At 44.1% G+C, this 23438-nt stretch overlaps 1 protein-coding gene across 1 annotated transcript; it reads left to right on the top strand.

Annotated features, from left to right (window-relative positions):
• Positions 1–4890: 4890 nt before the first annotated feature.
• Positions 4891–11266, top strand: RPL11 (ribosomal protein L11). The gene is made up of 6 exons (XM_027841476.1): positions 4891–4980; positions 7033–7183; positions 8490–8596; positions 9193–9324; positions 10505–10615; positions 11190–11266. The coding sequence occupies exons 1-6, from the start codon at positions 4975–4977 to the stop codon at positions 11217–11219; spliced, it is 537 nt and encodes a 178-aa protein (XP_027697277.1). The 5' UTR covers positions 4891–4974; the 3' UTR covers positions 11220–11266.
• The last annotated feature ends 12172 nt before the right edge of the window (positions 11267–23438 follow it).

The raw sequence follows: 23438 nt of genomic DNA, 5'->3' as shown, positions 1-23438 counted from the left end.
TATTGAAACCCTTTTGTTACTGTTGTTATTATTGAGCTGTTTCAGTCACATCCGATTGGGGTCGTATACTGGAATGGTTTCCCATTTCCTTCTCCGGCTCATTTTACAGATGAGGAAACTGAGGCAAATAGGCAGAGTGACTTGCCCACAGTCACACAGCTAGGAAGTGTCTGAGGCCAAATTTGAACTCATGAAGATGAGTCTTCAAGTCCAAGGCCAGTGCTCTGCACTATGGCGCCCCCTAGCTGCCCCTAGGTGATATCCTGCCCATCCTTTGACATCTCCCCGAGCTATTCTTTAAGTCTCAACTAAAATCCCATATTTTACAGGAAACCTTTCCTAATCCCTCTTAATTCTAGTGTCTTTCTCGCTTTTAGTTATTTCCTGTCTATCCTGTATATGGCTTGTTTGTACATATTTACTTGTTGTCTCCTCCATTAGACTGTAAGCTCCTTGAGGGCAGGGACTGCCTTTTGCCTCTTCTAGTATCCCCAGTACTTAGCACAGTGCCTGGCACACAGTAGGCACTTAATAAATGTTTTTTACTAGCTGACTGGCATCAATTGGTCCTGTCCTTGATTCACAGATTCTTGCCCTGGCTTTACACCTCTGCTTCCTCCTAATCTGTACATCTTCGTCTCCTCTCTGCCGGAGTGTCTGTCTGTCTGCCTTCCTTTCCCACCCAGCTGCCTCCTTAGACTTCGCGATCTCCAGAAACTTATTCTGCTAACTGAAATCAGCTCTGAAAGTCTCACCTTTTCAGCACCCTCTGGCCGTGGGGCTCCTCTCACCTCTCTGATTGGAGGGTGGGCTTTGGATCCTCCACCATGGGGGGATAGGAGGATCACCTCATCATTTCCCACCAGCTGTTCTAGACTTTATGACCTCCAGAAACTAAAAATCTGCAAGATGAAATCAACTCTGAAACTCTCACCTCTTCAGATCCTGTCAATCTTCCTCCACGACTTTATTAGATCCAGTGCAGGTAACTTCTCACCCCACAGGGGGAAAAGGGAAGAGAATGGTATCTGTTCTCCCCTCTCCAATCTTGTCCCCCCTTCCAGTCTTTTGCTGTTTTGTCCCTGTGATTGTCTCCCAGTCTTCTTTTACAACTCCCCAAGGGTGTGAGCCTCCTTGTTTATCATTATCCTCAGCATCAAGGTGGTGTTGGCCTTTGTGAAATCCTTTTAAAAAGCCTTCTTTCCTGGTAAAACTGAAATGGATTAATGGTGATTAATTTTATTCCTTACTCCAAATTTAACTCATTATCTGGATCTCTAGATTGGCAGTAGGACTACCCTCTATTCATGGAGGGAAGGACCTTCTCTTTATTTAAATCTTGGAGTTAAAGGAGTGAATGGAATGTATCGGTTAATATCCTAGATAGTAAAAGTCATGTCATACACAAATTGAAGGAAGGAGTACATTTCAGATGTATGGATTGGGGAAGAATTCATGACTAAGCAATAGAAAGGATTACGTAAGATAAAATGAATAATTTTGTCTATATAAAATAAAGATTTTTGCACAAATTTAATGTACTTAAAATTAGAAGGGAATCATGCAAATGGGGGGAAAACCTTTGCTGCAAGTTTCTCTGATAAAGGTCTCATATCCAAGATATATAAAGCACTGATTCAAAATTACAAAACTAAGAGCCATTTCCCAATTAATAAATGCCCAAAAGATCTGATAATAATAATAGCCAGCATTTGTATAGTTTTACTGTTGCAAAGTGCTTTACAAATATGATCTCATCTGATCCTCACAACAACCCTGGGAAGAAGGTATTATTCCCTATTTTTCAGATGAGGAAACTGAGGCAGACAGGTTAAGTGACTTGTCTAAGGTCATGAAACTAGTAATTGCCTGAGGAAGGATTTGAACTCAGGTCTTTCTGACTCCAAGTCCTGGCTTCCACCTACTCTACCACTTAACTACCTCCGTGAATAGTCAGATTTTTGAATAGGCAGTTTTCAAAGGAAGAAATCTCAGTCATCAACAGCCACATGAAAAAAAAACGTTCTAAATCACTAACGAGAGAAATTCAAATTAAAGCAACTTTGAGGTTCCCCTCACACCCATCAAATGGACAAAGATGAGAAAAGAGGGAAATAAGGAATGTTGGAAGGGTTGTGAGAAAACAGGTACACTGGTGTACTGTTGCTGTAACGATTACCTGGTCCAAGTCTGGAAAGCAAATTGGAATAATATCACCAAAGTTACTAAATTGTGCATACTCTGGCAGAGCTACTTGGCTTAGTGGAGAGAGGAGTCAGGAAGACCTGAATTCAAATCTGGCTTCAGACACTTATTAGCTATGGAACTCAGGAAAGTCATTTAACTTCTGTCTGCCTCGGTTTCCTCAATTGTAAAATAATACCAGTGATGATACTAGCACCAACCTCCCAAGCTTATTGTGAGGATCAAATGAGATAATATTTATAATGGGCTTAGAACATAGTAGTGCCTGATAAATGCTTCTTTCTTTCTTTCTTCCTTCCTTCTTTCTTTTCTTCCATCTTTTCTTCCTTCCAGCTAGTTATATCACCACTAGGCTTATACCCTCAAAGACTGAATGGAAGGATCTAAATGTACAAAAATATTTCTAGTAGCTCTTTTCATAGTAGCTTGGAAACCGAAGGAGTCTCTTCCTATTGGCTCAACAAATCACAATATGTAACCTGGGCAGGTCTGACCATGCCGTTTGCCTAACATGAAGGCACCCTCGAGGGATCTTTGGAGAGGTTCCAGATTGCCTGAGTTCTAAGTAATGGAATACTATTATGCTATAAATGATGAAATGGACAGTTTCAGAGGAGATTGAGACCTCTGTGACCTGATACGCATCAAAGTGAGCAGAATTAGGAGAACATTTTATATTAATGATAACAACATTGTAGAGAAAATAATTTTTAAAAATTAAAAAAAGAAAAATAATTTTGAAAGACTTTAGAACTCTGATCAACTCAGAAATAAACCATGAGTCCAAAACAATGAAGATAAAACACACCAGTCACCTCCCGACAGAGAGCTAATGAATTTAACATGCATTTTGGGACAGGGTCAATGTGGGGATTTTTTTTTTTACTTCGCTATGCATATATGTATCAAGATCTTTATTTTTTCTGTTCATTGGGGGTCAGTAGGCAGGACAGATTATAAATGTAGGCTTAAATAAATGGATGATAAATGAATAGAAGGGAGGAAGGGAGAGAGGGAGGAAGGGAACAGGGAAGAAACAAGGAAGGAAGGAAAACAAAGGGGTCTGGAGAACTAGTGGACAAGTTTCCAGTCTATGAATTTAAGTAGTTTCTAAAAGCTCCCCTTCCTCAATTTCACACTTTGGGAGACTAGAGAGGAAAAAAGGGCTTGTCTGACTCCTCTGACTGCTTCATGTCTGGGCATGCCCTACTATACTGAGAATACAAACGGCACACTGGAATATTAAAACATAGTAACAGAATATTTTGGAAAACAAGATGTCAGATCTGGGAGGGACCTTAGAACAAAGAATGTCAGAGCTGGGAGGACCTTAGAACACAGGATGTCAGAGATGGGAATGAGGAGGTTTAGGGTGTTGGAACCCCCAAAATGTCAGGGTACAGGGCAGCATCTTTTGGAATGAATTTACACACTCAAACTGTCTTCCAGTCAAGTGGCAAAGTTTATTGTAATGCCAATAAGGTGGGCGAAATTCCTCATGGAACTTGCAAACTAATGAGGATGATGCTAATGCTTATATGAAAAAAGGGACAGGGAAAGGAATGTATGGGAAAATTCAGAATCAACAGAGAAAGCTCTGTTTATACCAGATACTGGGGCAGAAGGGACAAGGTAGTTCTGTTCCAGGTGCCAGACAGAGTCTTTGGGTAGGCGCCCTATATGTGTACTGAAAGCCTTTATCTAAGGAATTACAAGGTCAGGTATGTGTGTGCCTGTAACCAGGAAAGATTTTCTCACAGGGGCCTTGCTAGGACTCTGAGTTGCTTCCAGAGACATGGTCTTTGCCTTTTGGGGTCCAGGTCCCACCACCCCATAACGAAGGCCCTTAGAACACAGGATGTCAGATATGGGAGAGGCCTTAGAACACTGAAAGTCAGAGCCCGGACAGCTCTTAGAACGTTAAATATTAGAGCTGGAAGAGGCCCGAGAAAAAAGATTCTTTTTTTTTTTGGTGAGGCAATCAGGGTTAAGTGACTTGCTCAGGATAAGAAAAAAAGATTCTTAATCTAGGGTCTGTAGATAGATTTCAGGCCTATGAACTTGGATTGGGATTGGAGGGGAATATATCTTTATTTTTGTTAACCTTTGTTTTCCTTTGTAATCTTAAGTTTTTGATTTTATTCGGTTAAGAGGTCTATAACACCAAAAAGGTTAAGAGTTCCTGCGTTAGAACACAGAATGTTAGAAAAGCAGCAGAATATCAGATCATTTAGTCCAAGCCCCCCCCCCCCCCCCCCGTTTTACAGAGGAGTAAACTGAGGTCTGGGAGGGAAAGTGATTGGCCTACACAGATTACCCAGCTCTGTAAATAACAGAGGGAACTAGAATAGGTTCATAGACCTTTATCCTGCTTTTCTCATTATCCCTGCATTGGGGGGGATGGGTGGGTATGGCAGATGAAAGCCTTTTTAAGAGATTACTCCAAAGATAGTTTTAAAGGGTATTTATTGTTTGAATGAAGCAATCAACAGACATTGATTAAGTGCCTCTTTTAGGGGACATACAAGTTTTTTCCACTGCTCAGTCTGACCTGAGTCAGGTAGCCAGGACTTGGTTTGGACTTCCAAGCGGCCCTGTTCCTGGGCTCCACCAGGTGGCAGCAGCAGCAGCGGGGGGGGGGGGGAAGCCACATGAGTGCCCCGCCCCTTCCTCCTCCCCTCTCTATGATTTCTCGGTCAGCGTTAGGGCCGCCTCACGTCCCATAAGGCCTCGGATCGGAAGCTCCATTCTCTCTTCCGGTTCTCCACCATGGCGGTGAGTACCTGCGGGTGTGGGGTCTGTCACCGCCATCCGTCTCCATCCTCCCCGCGGCGGGCCCATCGGGGCTGCGGCGCCGGCCGGCCACGGACCTCGAGGCCTGCCCCGTCCCCCCGGCAGGCCTGGAGAGGGCTCCGTAGGCCAGGGGCGCTGGGCTCTGCCCCCGACCGGCGGGGCAGAAGAGGCCTCGGGAGGAGTCCAAGGAGCGGGCGCCGGGGCTTGGCCGCTTTTCTTTCTCCTAGGGCAGCTCCAGGGACCCTCGAGAGCAGGGAGGAGGAGGGCGACCGGGTGCAGGGGCTGCACGAGATCCCGGAAATAAGGAGCGGCAGTCGGGGCCTACACGAATTACCCCTGGTCCTATTCAGAACAGATCTTGACTAGCTGTGTGATGCAAGCAATGCACTTTAATCTCTCAGTTTAATTTTCCTCATTTGCAAAATGAGGGGTTATGATACATATATTACTAGCATTACAAGTTTGTTGTGAGGCCCACTTGAGATGGTTCATATAAAGCGCTTTTGAAAATATTATGTGTGGGGTGGAGGTGTCTTTGCCCGGGCGTGTTTGTATGTATGGAGGAGTCTCTGGTGTAGCTGGAAGAGCTTGTACTTGGGAGGCCCAGCTTATCCCCTCTCTGCTTGTATCAAGTCGGCAGGCATTTATTACCACCTTCTGGGTGCCAGGCACTGTGTTAAGCACTGGGGATACCAAAAAAAAAATTTATAAAGGCAGTCCTGGTTCTCAAGGAGGTCATAGTGTAATGGAGGAGACAACTTGCAAAATCTATGTGCAGACAAGATAAATTAGAGATAATCTCTGGAGGAAGGCAACAGTATTAAGGAGGAAGATATTTTCAAAAGGTAGATTTTTAGCTTCAACCTGGGGAGGGGGGAGGAGTCAATAAAAATGTAGGAAGTGTGAGCTTTAGCTTCTTTTGCAAAGGAGGGCCTTTTAAGGGTTGTGATTGTGGAGAATCAAGTGACTTAATGGATCCAGATAGTGGGAAATGCTGTGTGTATGTTACCTGTAATTCTTTTTTGAGATTATTTTGGCTTGATATCTCTCACATGGGTCCGCCTTTTATGTCAGCACCACTGCTCTCCCTTCAAACAAAATATGTTATATTTTTTGGCCAGTAGTGTCAAAGACCTAGTAGAAAGAAACTTAATTTCCAGGCCCAACTTTATCCTTCAATCAGGCAAACATCTACCAAATTTCTCTGGAGAGTGCTGTGCTCAGGGAACTTAAAAAGTTTAGAAAATGGCAGTCTCTATTTAAGTTGCTACTAGGTGGATAAGACACAATTAGATAACAGTGATAAAAATGTGTGTGTGTGTGTGTGTGTGTGTACGTATCTATGTAGAAGAGCATTAAGGGCTAGAGAAAATGGTGCTTTGCTAGGTCCATTAGGAAGGGCTAACTTAGCAAGGAGGGAGCAGAGGAAACTTAATGGAGAAGGTGATGTTTGAGTTGGACTTTTAAAGTGTGAGTGGAATTAAACCTGAGAAGGAATCAGACATTGGAAATAGGTAGTGGCATAAGAGTGCAAGGCATGTTAGGGGGGGATTTGTGTAATCATGTGGTATTTAGATAAAGGGAAATCTGAGAAAACTTGTGTAACAAGGGTTTTTGATTTTCTTTAACAGTGATTAGGAAAAATTCCAATCAGAAATTGAAAGAATAAAATTTTTTTTAAGAATTCCCACGGCCTTGGGGCAGTTGGGTGGTCCAGTGGATCGAGCACTGGCCCTGAAATCAGGAGGACCTGAGTTCAGATCCGGCCTCAGACCAAACACTTGGCGTGTACTAGCTGTGTGACCTTGGGCAAGTCACTCAACCCTGATTGCCTCACCGAAAAAAAAAATTCCCACGACCTCAGCGTGCAGCTTTCCTATCTATAAGAAGCAGAACAGCTATTACTCTTAGTGGCAGTACTGTTGTAGACACTATCATTATTTACATGCTAAAGACTGCTGGCTATTATGAAGGTGACACTAGTTGCAGAAACGTTGTTTGGTGCACTGACCAATGCAGCTAATTCTTTTCCAGCAAGACCAAGGTGAAAAGGAAAACCCCATGCGGGAACTGCGTATCCGGAAGCTCTGCCTCAACATCTGTGTTGGGGAGAGTGGAGACCGACTGACCCGGGCGGCCAAAGTGTTGGAGCAGCTCACAGGCCAAACCCCAGTGTTCTCCAAAGGTAAGTATGGATGGAGCCAGGCCTGGGAGAGGCAGGGAGTCCTGGGGCTTGATCTTTCCCTTTTACAATTTGAGAGCTGTAAGCCCCTCCAGGATTCTCTGTAAAAGCCTTCCTAAGGAAGCTTGGTGGAGTTGGTGTAGTAGTAAAAAGACTAGAATTAAGAATTAAGAGGACCTAGGTTTTAATCTCACTGCTGAGTTGTGTAGCTTTAGGCAAGACTCTTGGTTTTTCAATCCTGTTTCCTCCTGTATAAAAATGAGAGGGTGGGAGAAGATAGCTAGGTAGCTCAGTGGATAGCATGCTGGGCCTGGAGTCAGGAAGACCTGAGTTCAAATCTGGCCTCAGACACTTACCAGCTGTGTGGCCCTGGGCAAGTCGCTTCGCTTGTTTGCCTCAGATCCTCATTTGTAAAACAAGCTGGAGAAGGAAATAAGACACCACTCCAGTATCTCTGCCAGGAAAACCCTAAATGGGGTCATGAAGAATCAGGCATGACTGAACTACCAGAAGATGGTCATTGACCTCCTTTCCAGGTCTGACCTTCTGTAGTTCTGTGATTACCTATAGTTAAGGTTAAAGAAAGGTGCTGCCAAAGGTCAGGGTTTTAGAGGTTTCAGTCCTGGCAAAAAGTAAACATAATTCATTCTAGTCAGTTGAATGTACATTTTGGATTTAAAAGATTCCAGGAGGGAATTTTGATTTGCTAAGGTGCGTTGTAAAGAAGGCCCACCTGGAATAGCTATTTAAAGGAGCTCTGGGTGTGTAGCTAGACGATGTATATTTGATTAAAGAATACTGTAGTTTGGTTCACAGGGACTTTTTCTGATTTGTTTTCTATTTTAATTAATTTGTTGTTTAAATACGTTCAGAGTAGTCAGATTTTTTATTGTGGCCTGATGTTTGCCCGCATGTGCCCTGGGAAAGTTTTCATGAAAAAAATCCTGGCTTTGAACTTTGACTCTTTTCAGTGTTGTGTGGCTTGGGAAACTTAGTCAGTTCTGTGTATTTATGTTATCAATTGAATCTAGCTGAGGGTAGTGGCCAGAAAGCAGTGAGGTGTAATCCAAAAAGCACTTGGCTGGGCTTCAGGAGTCCTGGGTTCTGGTCTCACTTCCCTTGCTGTGTGATACTAGCAAGTGTCCCAGGTTCTCTGAATATCAAAAGGGTTAATTGGCATTTGGGGCACTTGTCTTGCTTCTCATTCTCTTTTGCCCTCTGGACCATGACACTATTATTAGGAAACAGATGGGCTGATGGACAAGAACTCCAGAGTGGCTCCTAACCACCTTGTCGATCTCTCCTGCAGCTCGCTATACTGTCAGGTCTTTTGGAATCAGGAGGAACGAGAAGATCGCCGTTCACTGTACAGTCCGTGGGGCCAAAGCTGAAGAGATTCTGGAGAAGGGGCTGAAGGTTAGGCATAATCCTCAAACTATACATTAACTTGTTCAGTAAGCTTGTATTGACTTCCCTTTTCTTTAAAGTGCTTTATGTCACAAGCTGTTGGGGATAAGGTTCATTCATTAGATTAATTAATAAACTATTTCCTCTTCCCTCTCCACTCCCTTTCCCTCCCCTATGGGAGCACGTGTTAATAGTTAATGAAGGGATGCCAGTCATTTCTGTCCCTGGATACATACAGAAGCTTCATTTGTGTCACCTCTGTCTCAGACGTGCTGTATAGAGTCAAGGATCTAGTATCATATTCCCTTTCTTTTTTGGGACCTCTGATGTACTTACTCATCCTGTGCACGGCAGGAGTTCTTTTGTAGTCGCATGAAATCCAGCTGTGAGCATATGTTTTCTCATCTCCAAAATGAGAGATTTGGATTAGATTCTCTCTCTTTAAGGTCACTTTAAGCTCTGAATCCTATGATCTGAAGCTGTTTGCTTAGTTTGGGGTGGGGGGGCCAAATTGTCATTTGTCTGTCTGTGGCAGTGTTCCAAGTTGAGGCAGGGGGGTTCCATATATCAGCATGAATTGTCACCATTGTACTCCTCTTTCTCAGGTTCGAGAATATGAGTTGAGGAAAAATAACTTCTCAGACACTGGCAACTTTGGCTTTGGGATCCAAGAGCATATCGATCTGGGGATTAAATACGACCCAAGCATCGGCATCTACGGCTTGGACTTCTATGTGGTATGGGCACTTCGTTCTTGTTGCTCTCATTTCTGTCCCCTGGGGTTGACATGACTTTAGATCCTCCACCTTCTGGGAAGGGAATCCACATGTTTGGTTTGCACGGATGGCTTCAGCCTCTTCCCCTACCAAAGCTTTTGGCAGTAGTCAGTTAACAGCCTTCATCTTTACTCCCTACTCTTCTTTGGGGGTGCTAAACAGGGAAGCAGACAAGCCAGAATTTGAAAGTGGGTAACAAGACTGTGTGGCCTTGGGCAAGTCACCTTCTCTGGGTCACAGTTCCCTCAGGATGATTGCAAATCTCCATTCAATTCTTCAAACATCCCCTGTGGCTCTAAATCCAGTTTGCTCAGTCAGGAGGAATATAGATTGGAAACTGGGACCAGTTTCAATGCAGTGTTCCTCAGAAGAGCTGGATTCTGTTCTGCATCATTCACCTTTCTCCTACTTAATGCGTGCCTCTCCAGTGACTTGCACCAATTTCTTGGCTCCAGTACCCTCCCTTTGCGCCCATCCTGTCTTTGCCTGCTGGGCTTTCCATGGCCCTGTGCCTACTTCTAATGCCCTTGCTGGCCAGCCACGCCTGAATGCACCCCAATAAGTGAGCACAATCATAGCCTCATTCCATGATCGTCTCACAGTTCAATGCCTGGATGGGTATGGAGGTTGGTTTCCTTTTAGGGCACTTAAATTCCCTGTGAAAAGGAGAGAATAGTTGGACTGTCTCTCTGGGTTGTGAGAAATGTACTTGGTCAGGTACTGTAGAAAGTGGATTAGGATTAATTGCATATCCAAGATCAACCCCTGTTTTCTGACTTTTCACACACAGGCTGTGATCGTTGCTTCCCAGCCTTAGTATTTATTCCATGGGCACTTGTGTAGTACTGGTTTTTGCTAAAGAATACCTTGTAAGCTGGAAAGGAAATACTCGCCCAGCAAATTATTGAGAGATCTGTGGGAGTTTGGGCAGGGATTGGTGATGCAGAATCATTGCCTTGAGCTCTCAATGGAACATTGAGCATCAGTCCAGTACCTTCATTTATGGGTAAGAAAATGAAAGCCACTTGGCAGTGCTAGCCCCAGCCTCTGCCTCCTTGGGGACTTTTCCCAGCCACGTGAATCTCTAGTTGGTGCTTCAGTCCTGGGCCAGCGATTTGATTGTTGACTGTTTGTGGGGCAGGTGCTGGGCAGGCCCGGGTTCAGCATTGCAGACAAGAAGCGTAGGACAGGCTGCATTGGGGCCAAACACAGAATTGGCAAAGAGGAAGCCATGCGCTGGTTCCAGCAGAAGGTAAGGGGCTTCTTCTCTTTGTCCAAGTAGCATCCTTTCAGAAAAGGATGCTTAAGTCTGCTTGGAGAGGGGCATTTAGGAGGCTGAGGATGGCCCAGCTTGGGGGGGGGGGGTAAGGTGGGCAGGGAAGAAAGGGGGGGAAATGAAAGTAATTTCTCTGGGTCTAGACTACCAAAGGGTCCATGACAAAGAAGATTAAGAACACCTGGTCCAGAGTAAAGGTTGGGGCCAGAGGTGGTGGCTTGTCTCAGCACGAGGCACTGGGAGATGCTTCCCCCGCTGACTCTACCTGATTGGCCTTCTGTAGAAAAAAGGGTTGTGGGGATTGTTCTTCCCAAGCTCTTCGTGTAGGTTTGCCATAGCACAAAGCTGTCGTAGCCAGGTCATTAAAATCAGAAGAACGCTGAATCAAATACAGTAGATAGTAACCTTGTTAGCATATGTTGACCAATTGGCTTTGCCTACTTAAAATTACAAAAGGGAGCTGGGTTTAATAAACAAAGCCACTAGAGCTGCTGTTTAATTCCCTCCTGTTCCCCTCTGATTCTGAAAAAAAAAATCTTTTCTTTTGCAGTACGATGGCATCATCCTTCCTGGCAAATAAAGTCCTGTTTTCTATTAAAAGGTCAATAAAATGATCACTGAAATTTATTCTGTGTTGTCTTCTGTGGGAAGAGCCCATGTTCATGTGCCTGGCTGGGCCTGCGTGCCTGGAGGGCAATGCCTGTTGAGAATTGTCACTGGCATAGCAGACAGGGCTCTAGATTTGGAGTTGGGAGCACCTGGGGCGAATGCCACCTCTGCTTTGACTGCATTTGTGGCTGTGGACATTCCTCTGGATCTCAGTTTCCTCCTGTAAAAGTGTTCTTCAGCCGTTCTAGATCCCTGAACTCTCTTGGCCATCTTCAGCCAGTGTGTGCCTCACACTGCCAGTCCACTGAAATGTCAAAGAATTGTTTTTTTACTTGAAAAGAACTTTGGAGAGATGGTGATGGTGGCAAAATGCAAAAGTATTTGCAGTACTTTTGAGTTTTGCAAAGCACTAAACTCATAGCAACCCTGTGAGGGTCAAATAATAAAATATTACTGCCATTTTATGATGAGGAAACTGAATCTCAGAGAGGTGACTGCCATGGTCATAAAGCTAGTAATGTCGGAACTTTGATTTGGTCCAGGTCTCCTGAACCCAAATCCAGTGCTCTTAACATGCCATGATTCCTTTTTAAGCGAAACAGGGTAACAGGCCCAGAGAAGGGGAGCAGTGGGTCCAGCATCTCACACAGTGACTTAGTGGCTGAACCCCAGGCCTCCTTAATAATATAATACTTTTGCACTCCATAATGTTTTTTTTTTTAATAGTCAACAACCAGGAATCTGAACCTTTCCATTTTTAAGTAACTTTGGTGCCCTTTGGCCTGGACAGTCAAATTACCCTCGAGCTCCAGACAGTGGCTTATATTGACCAGTCGCTGGGGAGGGGAACCTGTTTCTGAGGGTACAGAACCTTTTTCAGAGCATTTTACTATGGCACTACTACCTTGATGGTGTCAAGGGGAATGCAGGCTGAGGCTGGGACTGCTACTGCACTGCCTTCCTGCTGCCCCCACTGAAGAACACTGGTGCTTAGGGTTCCTGGGAATTAAAGGGCCTTCAGTGCTAATTGTTACTTGAAAATATTAACATCAGTGAACACAGATTACTGCATCTCAAGGTGGTGATGCCAACTTCAGAGTGGTGTAGAATGTTGAGTTAGAGGTGGAGCAGAAAAGCCTTAAAACAGGCTAGTGTGGTTCAGGTGAACTGTCTCCTACAGCTCCATGATCCCGGACCCAAGCCTTAAAGAAGGCCATTCTTAGGTCAACTTGAGTAGGGAGTCAGAAAGACCTGAGTATAAATCCAGCCTCAAGGCACTAGCTGTGCGACTGGGCAAGTCACTTAACCCTATTTGCCTTAGTTTCTTCATCTGTAAAATGAGCTGAAGAAAAGCAGCAAACCACCTCAGTATCTTTGTCAAGAAAACCCTAGATGGGGTCATGAAGAATCAGATACAACTAAAACAAATGAACGGCTGTTGTACAAATTGCTCAAACTCAGAGCCTAACTAAGCAGCCCTTTGGATAACTCGGGGGAGGGAGTTATCCACAGGAAAATGAGGGACCGAGTAATTGTAAACTGGACTCAGTTGGAGGACAATTGGAGATGGCATCGTCATGGTCCAGAGCCCAGCTGTACAGTGGCCTGAGTCCAGATTTTATATATCAAGAGCAAGTAGAGCTGCCTTTTACATTTTGGATGCATTTGTGGCTTAATTCCTGATGTAGTGACTCCTGTCCTGGGAGCCTGTCTGTACCTGTGGTTCTCTATGCCTTTTGATCCTGAGCAGTGACTCTGTCATAGTCACGTTTCTGAGGTACTTTACAGTCTGCAAACACTTTCCCACAACTTTTGAGACTTAGTATTTTGCCTGTTTTAGAAAGGAGGAAACAGCCACAAGTAGCTGCCTCATGTCACACAAATGTCCATGTGAAAGGGCACGCAGTAAGCCCTCAGTCCTGTGGGCCCTAGGATGAAGCCCTCTTCCATCTTCTGCTGAAAGGAAGAAGCACTCAGTTCAGGTGGGCTCCTGAAGGTGGAGGTTGGTGGTGGCAGTTTGCCATCTGGGCAGCATCCGCACACTAGACAAGGCACTGGCTGACCTCTGGTGAATCAGGGTGGATTACACCAGGAAGGGATGGTGGAGGAAACAGAATCTAGTACTTGTGCCTTAGAACATTAGCTGTCAAGAAATCTTATTAAGGAGGAGAAAACAGAACTAAAGTCAGGGACAAAACCGGAACTCAAACCTAAGGTTAGGATTGCCAAGTCCGGCGTCTCTGCCACACCATTCAAATCCCTTACGAGACATTGCCAGAGTTGGAGGTGGGAAGACATGAGTTCAAAACCTGCCTCATATACCAGTTGTGTGAACCTTGGCAAATCACTTAGCCTCACCTTCAGTTTGCTCATCTATAAAATGGGAATAATAGAATCTACCTCACAGGATTGTTGTAAAGATCTAATCAAGTCCCGTGTGGAAAGTGCCTGGCCTGTGGCTGATTGGCACTTAATGCTCTAAGTTAGTTTGTTGTCTTTTGATGACAATTTTCGTGGTTCAGTGGTTGGCTTAGTTTTCTAAAGTCTAGAATTCCAGAGAAAGCTTAGGAGACCTTTGCTGAGGAGCTGACCCTTCAAGGTCCTTTCTGTGTGTATCTGTTTCTGTCTCTGTCTTTCCCTCCCCACCCCCACCTCACTTTTGCTCTCTCCTCCCCTCCTCCCTCAAGTCAGTAAGCATTTATTTAGCACCTAAGTGCTAAGTGATGGAAATATAAAGAAAAGCCAAAAACCAAAATGTGCCTCTCCTCCAGGACCTTACAGTCTAATGGGGGAGGTACCATGTCAATAACTGTGCAAACCAGATAATCAGCAGAGAAAAGGCACTAGTATTGAGAGGGATTGGAAAAGACTTCCTGTATTAGATGACATTTTAGTTGGTCCTTGAAGGAAGCCAGGAAGCAGAGATGAGGAGGGAGAGCATTGATGACATGGGGGACAGCCAGGGAAAATGCCTAGCGTTGTAATAGCAACAGGAGGCTGGTGTTACTGGATGGAAGAGTCCTACCTCCACCACCACATGCCCCAAGCTAATGAAACTATGATCTCCCCCCAGATTTGTCATGGTACTTAACGCCCTTATCTGGCTTTCCCTAGCATCACAGTAACTTATGAAAGTCTCCCCCTCTACTAAATTGTAAGTTCTTCCAGGGCAAGGTCTATTGTATCTGTTTAATCCTAGAACCTGGCATAGTGTTTTCTTATGTAGTAGGTGCCTAATAGGTGAAATGGTAGTTTGAATTTATCTAGCACTTCTTGTTTTATAAGGGGCTTTATGATCTCATTTGATTCTTAACACTGGAAGGCATGGTGGTATGTTGAATAAAGAGCCAGACTTGGAGTTAGGAAGGAAGAACTGCTTCCACATTCTGTTTCTGACACTGAGTAGTTATGCGACCATGGGCAAGTCACTTGTGACTGGGCCTCAGTTTCCTCATCTGAAAATACCTCCGTTTGCTACCATTGATCTAAGGATCAAATGAGATATGTATGCAAACTTTAAAACTTGAAATTGAGGTATGATTAATTGTATAAAAAACACCATGAGGAAGGTAGTGTGTGAATTACTTTTTAACGGATGAAACCCAGGCATATTGATCAAGTGACTTACCCAGGGTTGCATAGGTAATGAATGGTGGGCCCGAGACTAGAATATAGAGTCTGACTTCAAATCAAGGGCTCTTTCCACTTTATAATATGTGAAGGTGGCAGCCCAACTGCTCTACTGAACAGTAATCTAGCAAATTGGTTATGTCCAGGAATGCACTTAGAAGAAATATCAGTTTGGTGGATCTGGTATCTGTCAGTATGGGTTCTCTCTCTGGTGCCAGTCTCAACTCAATTTTGTCTTTTTAAGTATTTTACAAGTCAGCAACAAGTGTTTTACTCATCCATACTCACCCCCCACACTTGACTCATTGGATGATGTGGGGAGTTGGAATACTCCTTACTCCCCTTTGCTGATTCCAGACTTTCTCTGTACCTACATCACTCAGTCACCTTTTCCTTTGAGATTTTTTCAGTGCATATTCATCACCCACTTGAGATTCTGGTGGCTTTTTACTACAGATATCCAGAATACCCTCTTTCCGTAATGAGTTCAGTGCCTGGTTCACAATCTGGGAGTAGATAGAGCACTGAACCTGTAGTAGTCACTTAATACCTGTATGACCCTGGGCAAGTCACTCAACCACTGACTCAGTTTCCTTATCTGTGAAATGGTGATAATAATAGCAACCACCTCCTAGAGTTGTGAGGATCAAATGTGATGTAAAGTGCTATGCAAGTCTTGAAGCACTTTATAAGTGCTGACTTATTACTACTAATATTATCCTCCCCAACTGTTGTCCTCATACTAGGGGACATCAACATACATAATGATAGTTTCTTAACTTCTCATTTCCCACGACCTCCTCTACCCTACCTTAGCTCCACACAGAGATATTCCTATCCTTGATCTTGCCTTCATGCACAAGTGGTCATGAGCTCTGAAGTCCCTCTATCTCGTCATAATCTACCTTTCCCACTGTCTTACAGCCCCTCACCCTGTTCTTTGTGGCCTTCTCTTGCCTACCCCATTCCTATTGCCAATCACTCCACTCCATTCCTTCTCAGGACAGCATCCCTGCACTCACTCTACTCTCCTGCCTTCTTCAACTTGACTCCTCAGTGAACCAGCTCAGCACTATACTGTCCTCTTCTATCCAGCTTATGCCCTTTCTTCTATCTCAAGGACAAGCATCAGCCTGTCCCACCCTCCTGGGCCTTCTGTGCTGCTGAACAAAGCTAAAAGGAACTATGAATCTATGTTGATTGGATTCTCTACAAGGGTATGTTACATCACATCAACCGGGCCCTCACTACAGCAAGGCAGTCCTTTTACATCTGCCTAATTGATTTACTCTCCCATTTAGCAGCAGTTTTACCAAACCTTTTCATCCCTCAAGCCTTCCATAGCTCCCTTCCCCACCCCCCTCAGCTGGAAAACTTAACTCATATTTTAGTGGAGAAAAAAAAAAGGCCATTCGCTGAGAGCTCCCCCTTCTCCCCTTCTCTTCATTTGTCTTCTTGTCACTATGTCACACATAAGGAGGTGGCCCTTCCTGACCAAGGCAAACCCTTCTATCTGATTCCATCCCTTCTTCTCCAGCCTTGTCCCCTCTATCAACCCCTCCTACCTTGCTAATCCTCAATTGCTCCCTGTCTACTGGCTGTTTCCCTACTGCCAGCAAACATGCTCATGTTTCCCACATCCTCAAAACGCTTTCCCATGATCTGTTCATCCCTGCTAGCCGTTGTCCCGAACCTCTACCGTTTTTTTCTGGCTAACTCCCCTTAAGAAGACTTTACAATTGATGCTGCTACTTCCTTTCCTCTCTCTGTCTTCACTCTGCTGTCTGCCTTCAGACTTGATCAGTCAACTGGAACAGTTCTCTCCAAAGTTGCCAGTGATCTATAAATTGTCAGATTTAATGGTCTTTTCTCACTCCTTGTCTTACTTGACCTTTTTGCAACCTTTGACATTGTTAATTAACATTTTCTTGATATTCTCTATGTTTTTGTGACATTACTCTGTCCTGCTTCTCTTCTTATCTCTCTGACCACTCCTTAGACACATTTGTTGAAGCTTCATTCAGATTTTGCCTGATAATGGTGAGTATCCCCCATGGTCATTCCTGAGCCCTCTTTTCTCTAAGATATCATTTTGTTTTGTGATATCAGTTCAACTAATTCATTCAACTAATCATCTCCATGCTGATGATTCTCTAATCTGCCTATCCAGCTCTAAGCTCATTCCTGACCCTCAATCTCAGATCTCCAGCTGCCTTTCGGACACCTCAAAGTGGATGTCTATAAACATCTTAAACCAGGGGAACTTGCAGCCTTTCAAGTTTTGATTCAGAGGGCCACACTTGAGTTCAGTGTGGGATTCTTAAGAGTTTGTACAGGGGTGGGGAACCTGTGGCCTCAAGGCCATATGTGGCTCCTCTAGGTCCTCAAGTGTATCCCTTCAAGTTTGGATTCAAAGGGCCACACTTGAGGACCTAGGGGGCCACATGTGGCCTCGAGGCCAAAGGTTCCCCACCCTATATAAACTCAAGATATCCAACACTGAACTCATTATCTTTCCCTCCAAGCCCTTTCCTGTACTGTCAAAGGTATCACCATCCTCCCAGTCACTCAGGCTGGCCTCTTACAGGTATCATCTTAACTAGCTTGTGTGCCTCTGGTTAGGTCACTTAACCTTTGTGTACCTCAGTTTCCTCATCTGTAAAATCTGATGCTACGTGCTGGGGATACAAATAAGAAAAAGACAGTTGTCTGCCCTCAGGGAGCTTAACAGTCTGATGGGGAAAGACACTACACAGAAAAAAAGCTTGAAAAGAGACTGGGAGAGGGGAACCAGGGGGTACCCTGTGAAGTGTTGAAACCTGAGCTGCTGATGGGAAATTGGTTACCTGGAAAGTTCAGATCCCAGCCCTCTGTAAAGGAAGAGTTTAGGAGTTTTGTTTTCTACCCTCCAGTCCTTCAATCAGAGGGCAGAGAGAATTCAGGGGTTTCAGAAAATGTTGAGTATCAGAAAAAAAAAAAAAACTGAGTTAATCAGTGTGGTGAAGAGATTCCAGGTGACCAGCTGAAGTACAAGCTCTGTCTAAAATGGGCCACTAAGGGGATGGGTTCTTTGACAGTGGCAACCGTGAAATGCATACAAATATCAGAGCCCTTGGCCCTTTGCGGCCCTCCTCCCCTTCTACAGTGAAGGCAATGGATTGGCAGAAAAGAAGACCAACGATTCTTAGGCTGCTTTTTAAACTATTGACAGGCATTAACTTAATTTGGTATTCTGAGCTCATACACTATTGGAGCAATTGAACCATGTTCACAGCGACAGTCTTGCTATAAATGAAAGTAGAAAACAAGGAAGTGGCCGCTAAATATAAATAAATACTCAGTTATTTGATACATAAGTGGAAAGCTGTTATTCACCAGTCTTGTTTGTGGTCCTGTCTCTATTGTAAGAACCAAGAAACTCAGTTTCTATCGATCTGTGTGACTTCACTCTAGACCTGTGTTTCTATATTTGTAAAATTAGGCGTCTGAACTATTCATTTAGGTTCCCTCTTGCTTTAATATTTGATGTTCTAAAATCCTACAGATTCTGGCCATTATGATCCAAGATCTCTTCAGTGCTGATATTTTTGTTGTTTTTATTTTTTTTTTAATTTTTTAGGCAATTGGGGTTAAGTGACTTGCCCAGGGTCACACACCTAGTGTCAAGTGTTTGGTCAGAGGCCGGTTTTGAACTCAGGTCCTCCTGACTTTAGGGCCAGTGCTCCATCCACTGCACCACCTAGCTGCCCCTTGATATTCTGTTGGTTGGGTTTTGGTTGTTTTCTTGTTGTTGTGGAGGGTTTTTTGTTTGTTTTGTTTTTTTAGGTAATTGAGATTAAGTGACTTGTCCAGGGTCACACAGCTAGTAAGTTTCTGGGGCCAAATTTCAATTCAAATCCTCCTCACTTCAGGGCTAGTACTCTATCCACTGCACCACCTAGCTGCCCCTGATATTCTGTTCTAAGACTCCTTCCAGTTCTGACACTATTCCAAGTTCTTTCCAACTTTGACATTCTGTGATCTGATGTTTTTCTAAAACTCTTAAGGTCCTAAGGCTCCCTCCTGATCTGACACTATGTTCTTTCTATATGGACATTCTGTGAATCTAAAACATTAATCAACACGAACCTCATTTCCCCCAGTATGTCAATGAGAGGAAGAGAGGAAATAAAATTTTGTTCTATTCTTGAGGCTGTACATTTTCAGACTGTTTGTGTTCAGAAATTAACCTTCTGTCAACCATTAGCTGCCACTTAAAGTGGTAATCAACTATGGAAAATTCACTGCTAGGAATGGGGCCAGAATGGGGGCCAGAAGTTTCATCAGTTTCTGGATGCCCAAGGGTAGCAATTGCTCATTCAGTCCTAGGATACCTGGGAGACCTGGTAGGGTTGATGGGGGGTCACCATAGCCCTGTACCATGATAAATCCAAGGCCTCAGACCCAGTGCCTACTGATTGAGTTAATTTCTCAGTGGAGAATGTGTCCGTGCTTGGAATGCCTTTGCTCACCAGTGACCAAGGCCGCAGAGAGATTTGCCCAGTCTTTGTAGAGCTGGGAATTGGTGGCTGGCTCCCTTAGCTCTCAGAGTGAACCTGTCCCTGGGAAGGCCGTGTGCTGTATAACGAGGTCCTCGGTGCTGCAGTCAGTTCCTTTTGGTCTATCTTTGTTATAAAGTTGCTCCCATGATGTTCAGCCCTCTAAAGAGAATCTTATCTAAGGACACAACACATACCTGGGGATGGAGCAGAGCGCTGGCGGATGGAATTAGGGGCACAAACCAGAGGGAAACTCAGAAATCCAGTCTCGCTTTTTCCCAGAGCTTATTGCTCTGGAGTCCTTGGGATGATTAATAGAGGCTGTGAAATGCTGTGGAGAAAGCATGGGTGGGAAGCACAAGCAGATCTAAGTCAGGGCTTGATTCTGGCCCTGGCTTTTACTATGTGGGTAAGTCTCTACGTCTGAGTCTCCTCATCTGGAAAAGGGGTTGATAGATAATCCTTCCTCCCAGGGTTGTTTGACAGTGAAATGAAATGCTGGACTTGAAAATGTTTAATAAGCTGCAACCCCCAATAAATGCCAGCTATTAATACTGTCACTGGCGGCATTTGAAGAGTTTGCTTTTAGGTGAATTGTAGACAGCCTCAATCTCGGAGCCTTGAGATTCCTAAATCTCAAGAAATGTAAAGCCTCAGAAATCCCTTCAGATTTGGGGATCAATTAATCTTTGTTGTTAGTGAACTTCTTTGTAAACAATGCCATACAGTTTTAATTAATAAATTCACAGAGGGTTGCAGGTATGTGATGGAATGACTTAGCTATTAAAAACATTTGTTCACCTCATGGGGAGAGGTTCATAGGATGTAGGGCTGATAGGATCTTGGAAATCATTTCAGTTTGACTCTACCAAGCCCCCATTTTTAAGGTAAAAAAACTGAGACCCAAAGAGGTTTAGCCTTCCTTAGGGCTCCCCAGGAAGTAAGTAGCAGAAGCAGAATTCAAAGCCAGGTCTGGTAACTACAAACCTATTATGCTTAGGTTCCCTTGCAGAATGTCCTGCGTTCTGAGGCACCTCAAACATCCTAAGTTCTTCATTCCCTGCCTTCCAGAACATTCTGTGTTCTCAAGGCATCGTCATGCTCTTTCCAGTCCCTCCCTTTAATTTTATACAACCACGTATCAAGAAACATTTATTAAATGCCTACTTTTTGCCTGGCACACTGTAGCCTGGCCTCTGGAAAGGCAAAGCCCCAAACCAGAAACATCCTCAGCCTCTGGAAGGAGGCAGGCAGCAGTTAGGATGGAAATAGCGCAGGGTTTGCAGTCAGAGGACTCAGTTTGAATCCTGGCTCTGCCACTCTGTGTGACTTTGGGCAAGTCATCTCACCTCTCTCAGCCACAGTTTACTGACACCTAAAGTAAAGATATGGGGCTCCTGAGGGGGAACAGCATGTAAGCATATATGTAAATGTAACACATACACAGTAATGGGCAGGGGGAGTAGTAGCAGAGGGGATCCAGGAAGGCTGTGTGCTGGTAAGAGGTGGCACATGAGCTGCCACCCTCAGGAGGGAGCCTGGCATCCTACAAGGAGGTGGGAAGGATAATACCTGAGCCAAGAAGCACAGCCTGTGCAAAGTCAGTCTATAAACATTTATTAAGCACCTACCATGTGCTAGGCACTCTGCTGAATGCTGGGGGATATAAATACCAAAAAAAAAAAACAGTGCCAGAGTCAAGATGGAGGAGTGGGAGGTAGAAATTTTTTGCCTTGGATCCTTCACATCCTGCTTCATAAAGACCAAGAAATGGGGCAGCTAGGTGGTGCAGTGAATAGAGCTCTGGCATTGGAGTCAGGAGGACCTGAGTCCAAATCCAGCCTCAGACACTTAACACTTACTAGCTGTGTGACCCTGGGCAAGTCACGTTAACCCCATTGCCTAGTCAAAAAAAAAAAAAAAAGACCAAGAAAATATGCAAACCAAATTCTGATCAGGACAGGCAAGAAAAAAGTCAGAGTGAGTCATTTTTCCAGCCCAGGGCAACTTAGGAGATAAACTGGGGGGATGGGGGAGAACAAAACCAAGGGGGAGTTGGTAGTTCAGTCACTCTGAACCTACAGAACCTCCCAGCAGTAGTCTGTGGAAACTCAACCTGTCAACCAACAAACCCAAACCCACAAAACAACTGACCAAAATTGGGTCAGTAATTTGCAGAGTGCAGTGATCAGCCCTCTCCCCAGATCACACCACTTAGGAAGCACCAAAAATTTACAGGTCCCCAGACTAATCTGGGAAAATAGCAGTTCATAAAAAGACAGAAGCTCAGGCCAGACATCCTTCCAGAGGTGAGTAGAGTCCAACACTAACATAAATTCCAAAGTCAAGAAGCAGGCTGCAAGAGTGAGCAAACAAAAAAAGAACCTGACCATACAGTGCTACTATGGTGATGGAAACTCAAGACATAAACTCAGAAGGAGATAACGACTTTGAAAACATCTACAAGCAACACCTCAAAGAAAAAAAAATGCACATTGGACACAAACACAGCAAGAAGTCATAAAAAAGTTAAAGAGATTTTAAAAAAAAGAGCAAAGAAATGATTCTAAAAATCAAATAAGAGTGGCAGAGGAAAAAATGGGAAGTGAAATGAGAGCTATGCAAGAAAGTTATGAAGAGAAAATTAATAACTTGGTAAAAGAGGCACAAAAAATACTGAAGAAAATCCACCCCCCCCCCAAAAAGACAGTCCCTTTGCTCAAGGAGTTCACAATCTAATGGGAGAAGACAGCATCAAAGGAAGCTGAGAAGCAGGGGGACGGGAGTCTGGGCATCTAGGAAAGGGACATGGTAGAAAAATCAGAGAAGTCCCAGAGTAGTGCATCCAGGTGAGAAAGGAGATGTTCTGAGCTGGGCTGTCTCCTGGAGGTTTTAGAGTTCCTGGCTCCACTCTCCAATCAGAGAGACAGAAGATAATGGTGAGATGGGGTATGGGCTTATTGGATTTTACCAGATTATGAAGTTTTCCTAATAATGAACTTCCTGGGACATGGTAGAGAAGTCAGAGATGTCCCAAAGTAATGTAGCCAGGTGAGAAATGAAAGATGTGGAGATAGGAGATGGAATGGCTGGAACTTAGAGTGTGTGTGAAAGTCAGTAAGATGTAACAGGCCTGGGAAAGTCCTCTGGATGTAGATTGGAAAAGGCTTTTAATCACAAACAGAGAACTTTGTATTTTATCCTACAGGTGGTGCTTCTTGAGCAGAGGAGGGCTTTGGTCAGACCTGTCTTTTAGGAAGATTGGTTTTGCAACTGTGGAGTATAGATTGGAAAGGAAGAGAGATTTAAGTCAGAGATACCAGTTATGAGGCTCGACTAAAGTAAGCCAGTCAAGAGGGGACAAGGGTCTCAACCAGGATGAAGGCTGTAAGAGGCAAGGTTAATCTTCCTAAAGTCTACTTTTGATCATGTCGCTCCTGCTCAGATTATGTGAATAGTTCCCCATTCCTGTTGACTAAAGTCTAAAGTATCCAAGACCCTCTGCCCCTGGCCCCAGATTATCTTTCTAGACTTATCTCCCATTAAGCAATCTCTTCCATTGAATCCAATTAATTGGCCAATTATGTGTGCTGGGGAAGCTACAAAACTATATTAGACACATTTACTATCTTAGAAGTTAAGATCCAGTGGGAAGAAATAATACGTGTACAGATAACTATAATCCAAATAGTGTGAGGTTTGAAGAAGGACCAGTCTTTCCAATTTTAATTGGGTCTTTAAGGAAAGATAGGATTTTGGTAGTAAGATTGGGACAGGGGAAAGGCAGAAGGAGTTTTCCAGGGATAAAGAATGGCCTGAAAAAAGAGTTGGGGGGGAGAAGCATTGGAGAGGTAGTGGGTGAACTATATAGTGGATGAACAGTATGTGGAAAAGATTTCTGTGAAATAAATGTTGACGGTGGGGTGCCAGATTGCGGAGGACCTTGAATAATAGGCTGAGGAACTTGGATTTTGTCAGTTAGCCAACAGGAAGTTATTGAAGGCTTTTAAAAAGGGAACTGA

This window comes from Vombatus ursinus, unplaced genomic scaffold (assembly GCF_900497805.2).
Source record: "Vombatus ursinus unplaced genomic scaffold, bare-nosed wombat genome assembly UNPS02014859.1, whole genome shotgun sequence".
In the NCBI taxonomy this organism is placed as follows: Eukaryota; Metazoa; Chordata; class Mammalia; order Diprotodontia; family Vombatidae; genus Vombatus; species Vombatus ursinus.
Note: the sequence above shows the minus strand (reverse complement) of the source record. Positions and strands in the feature narration are given on the sequence as shown.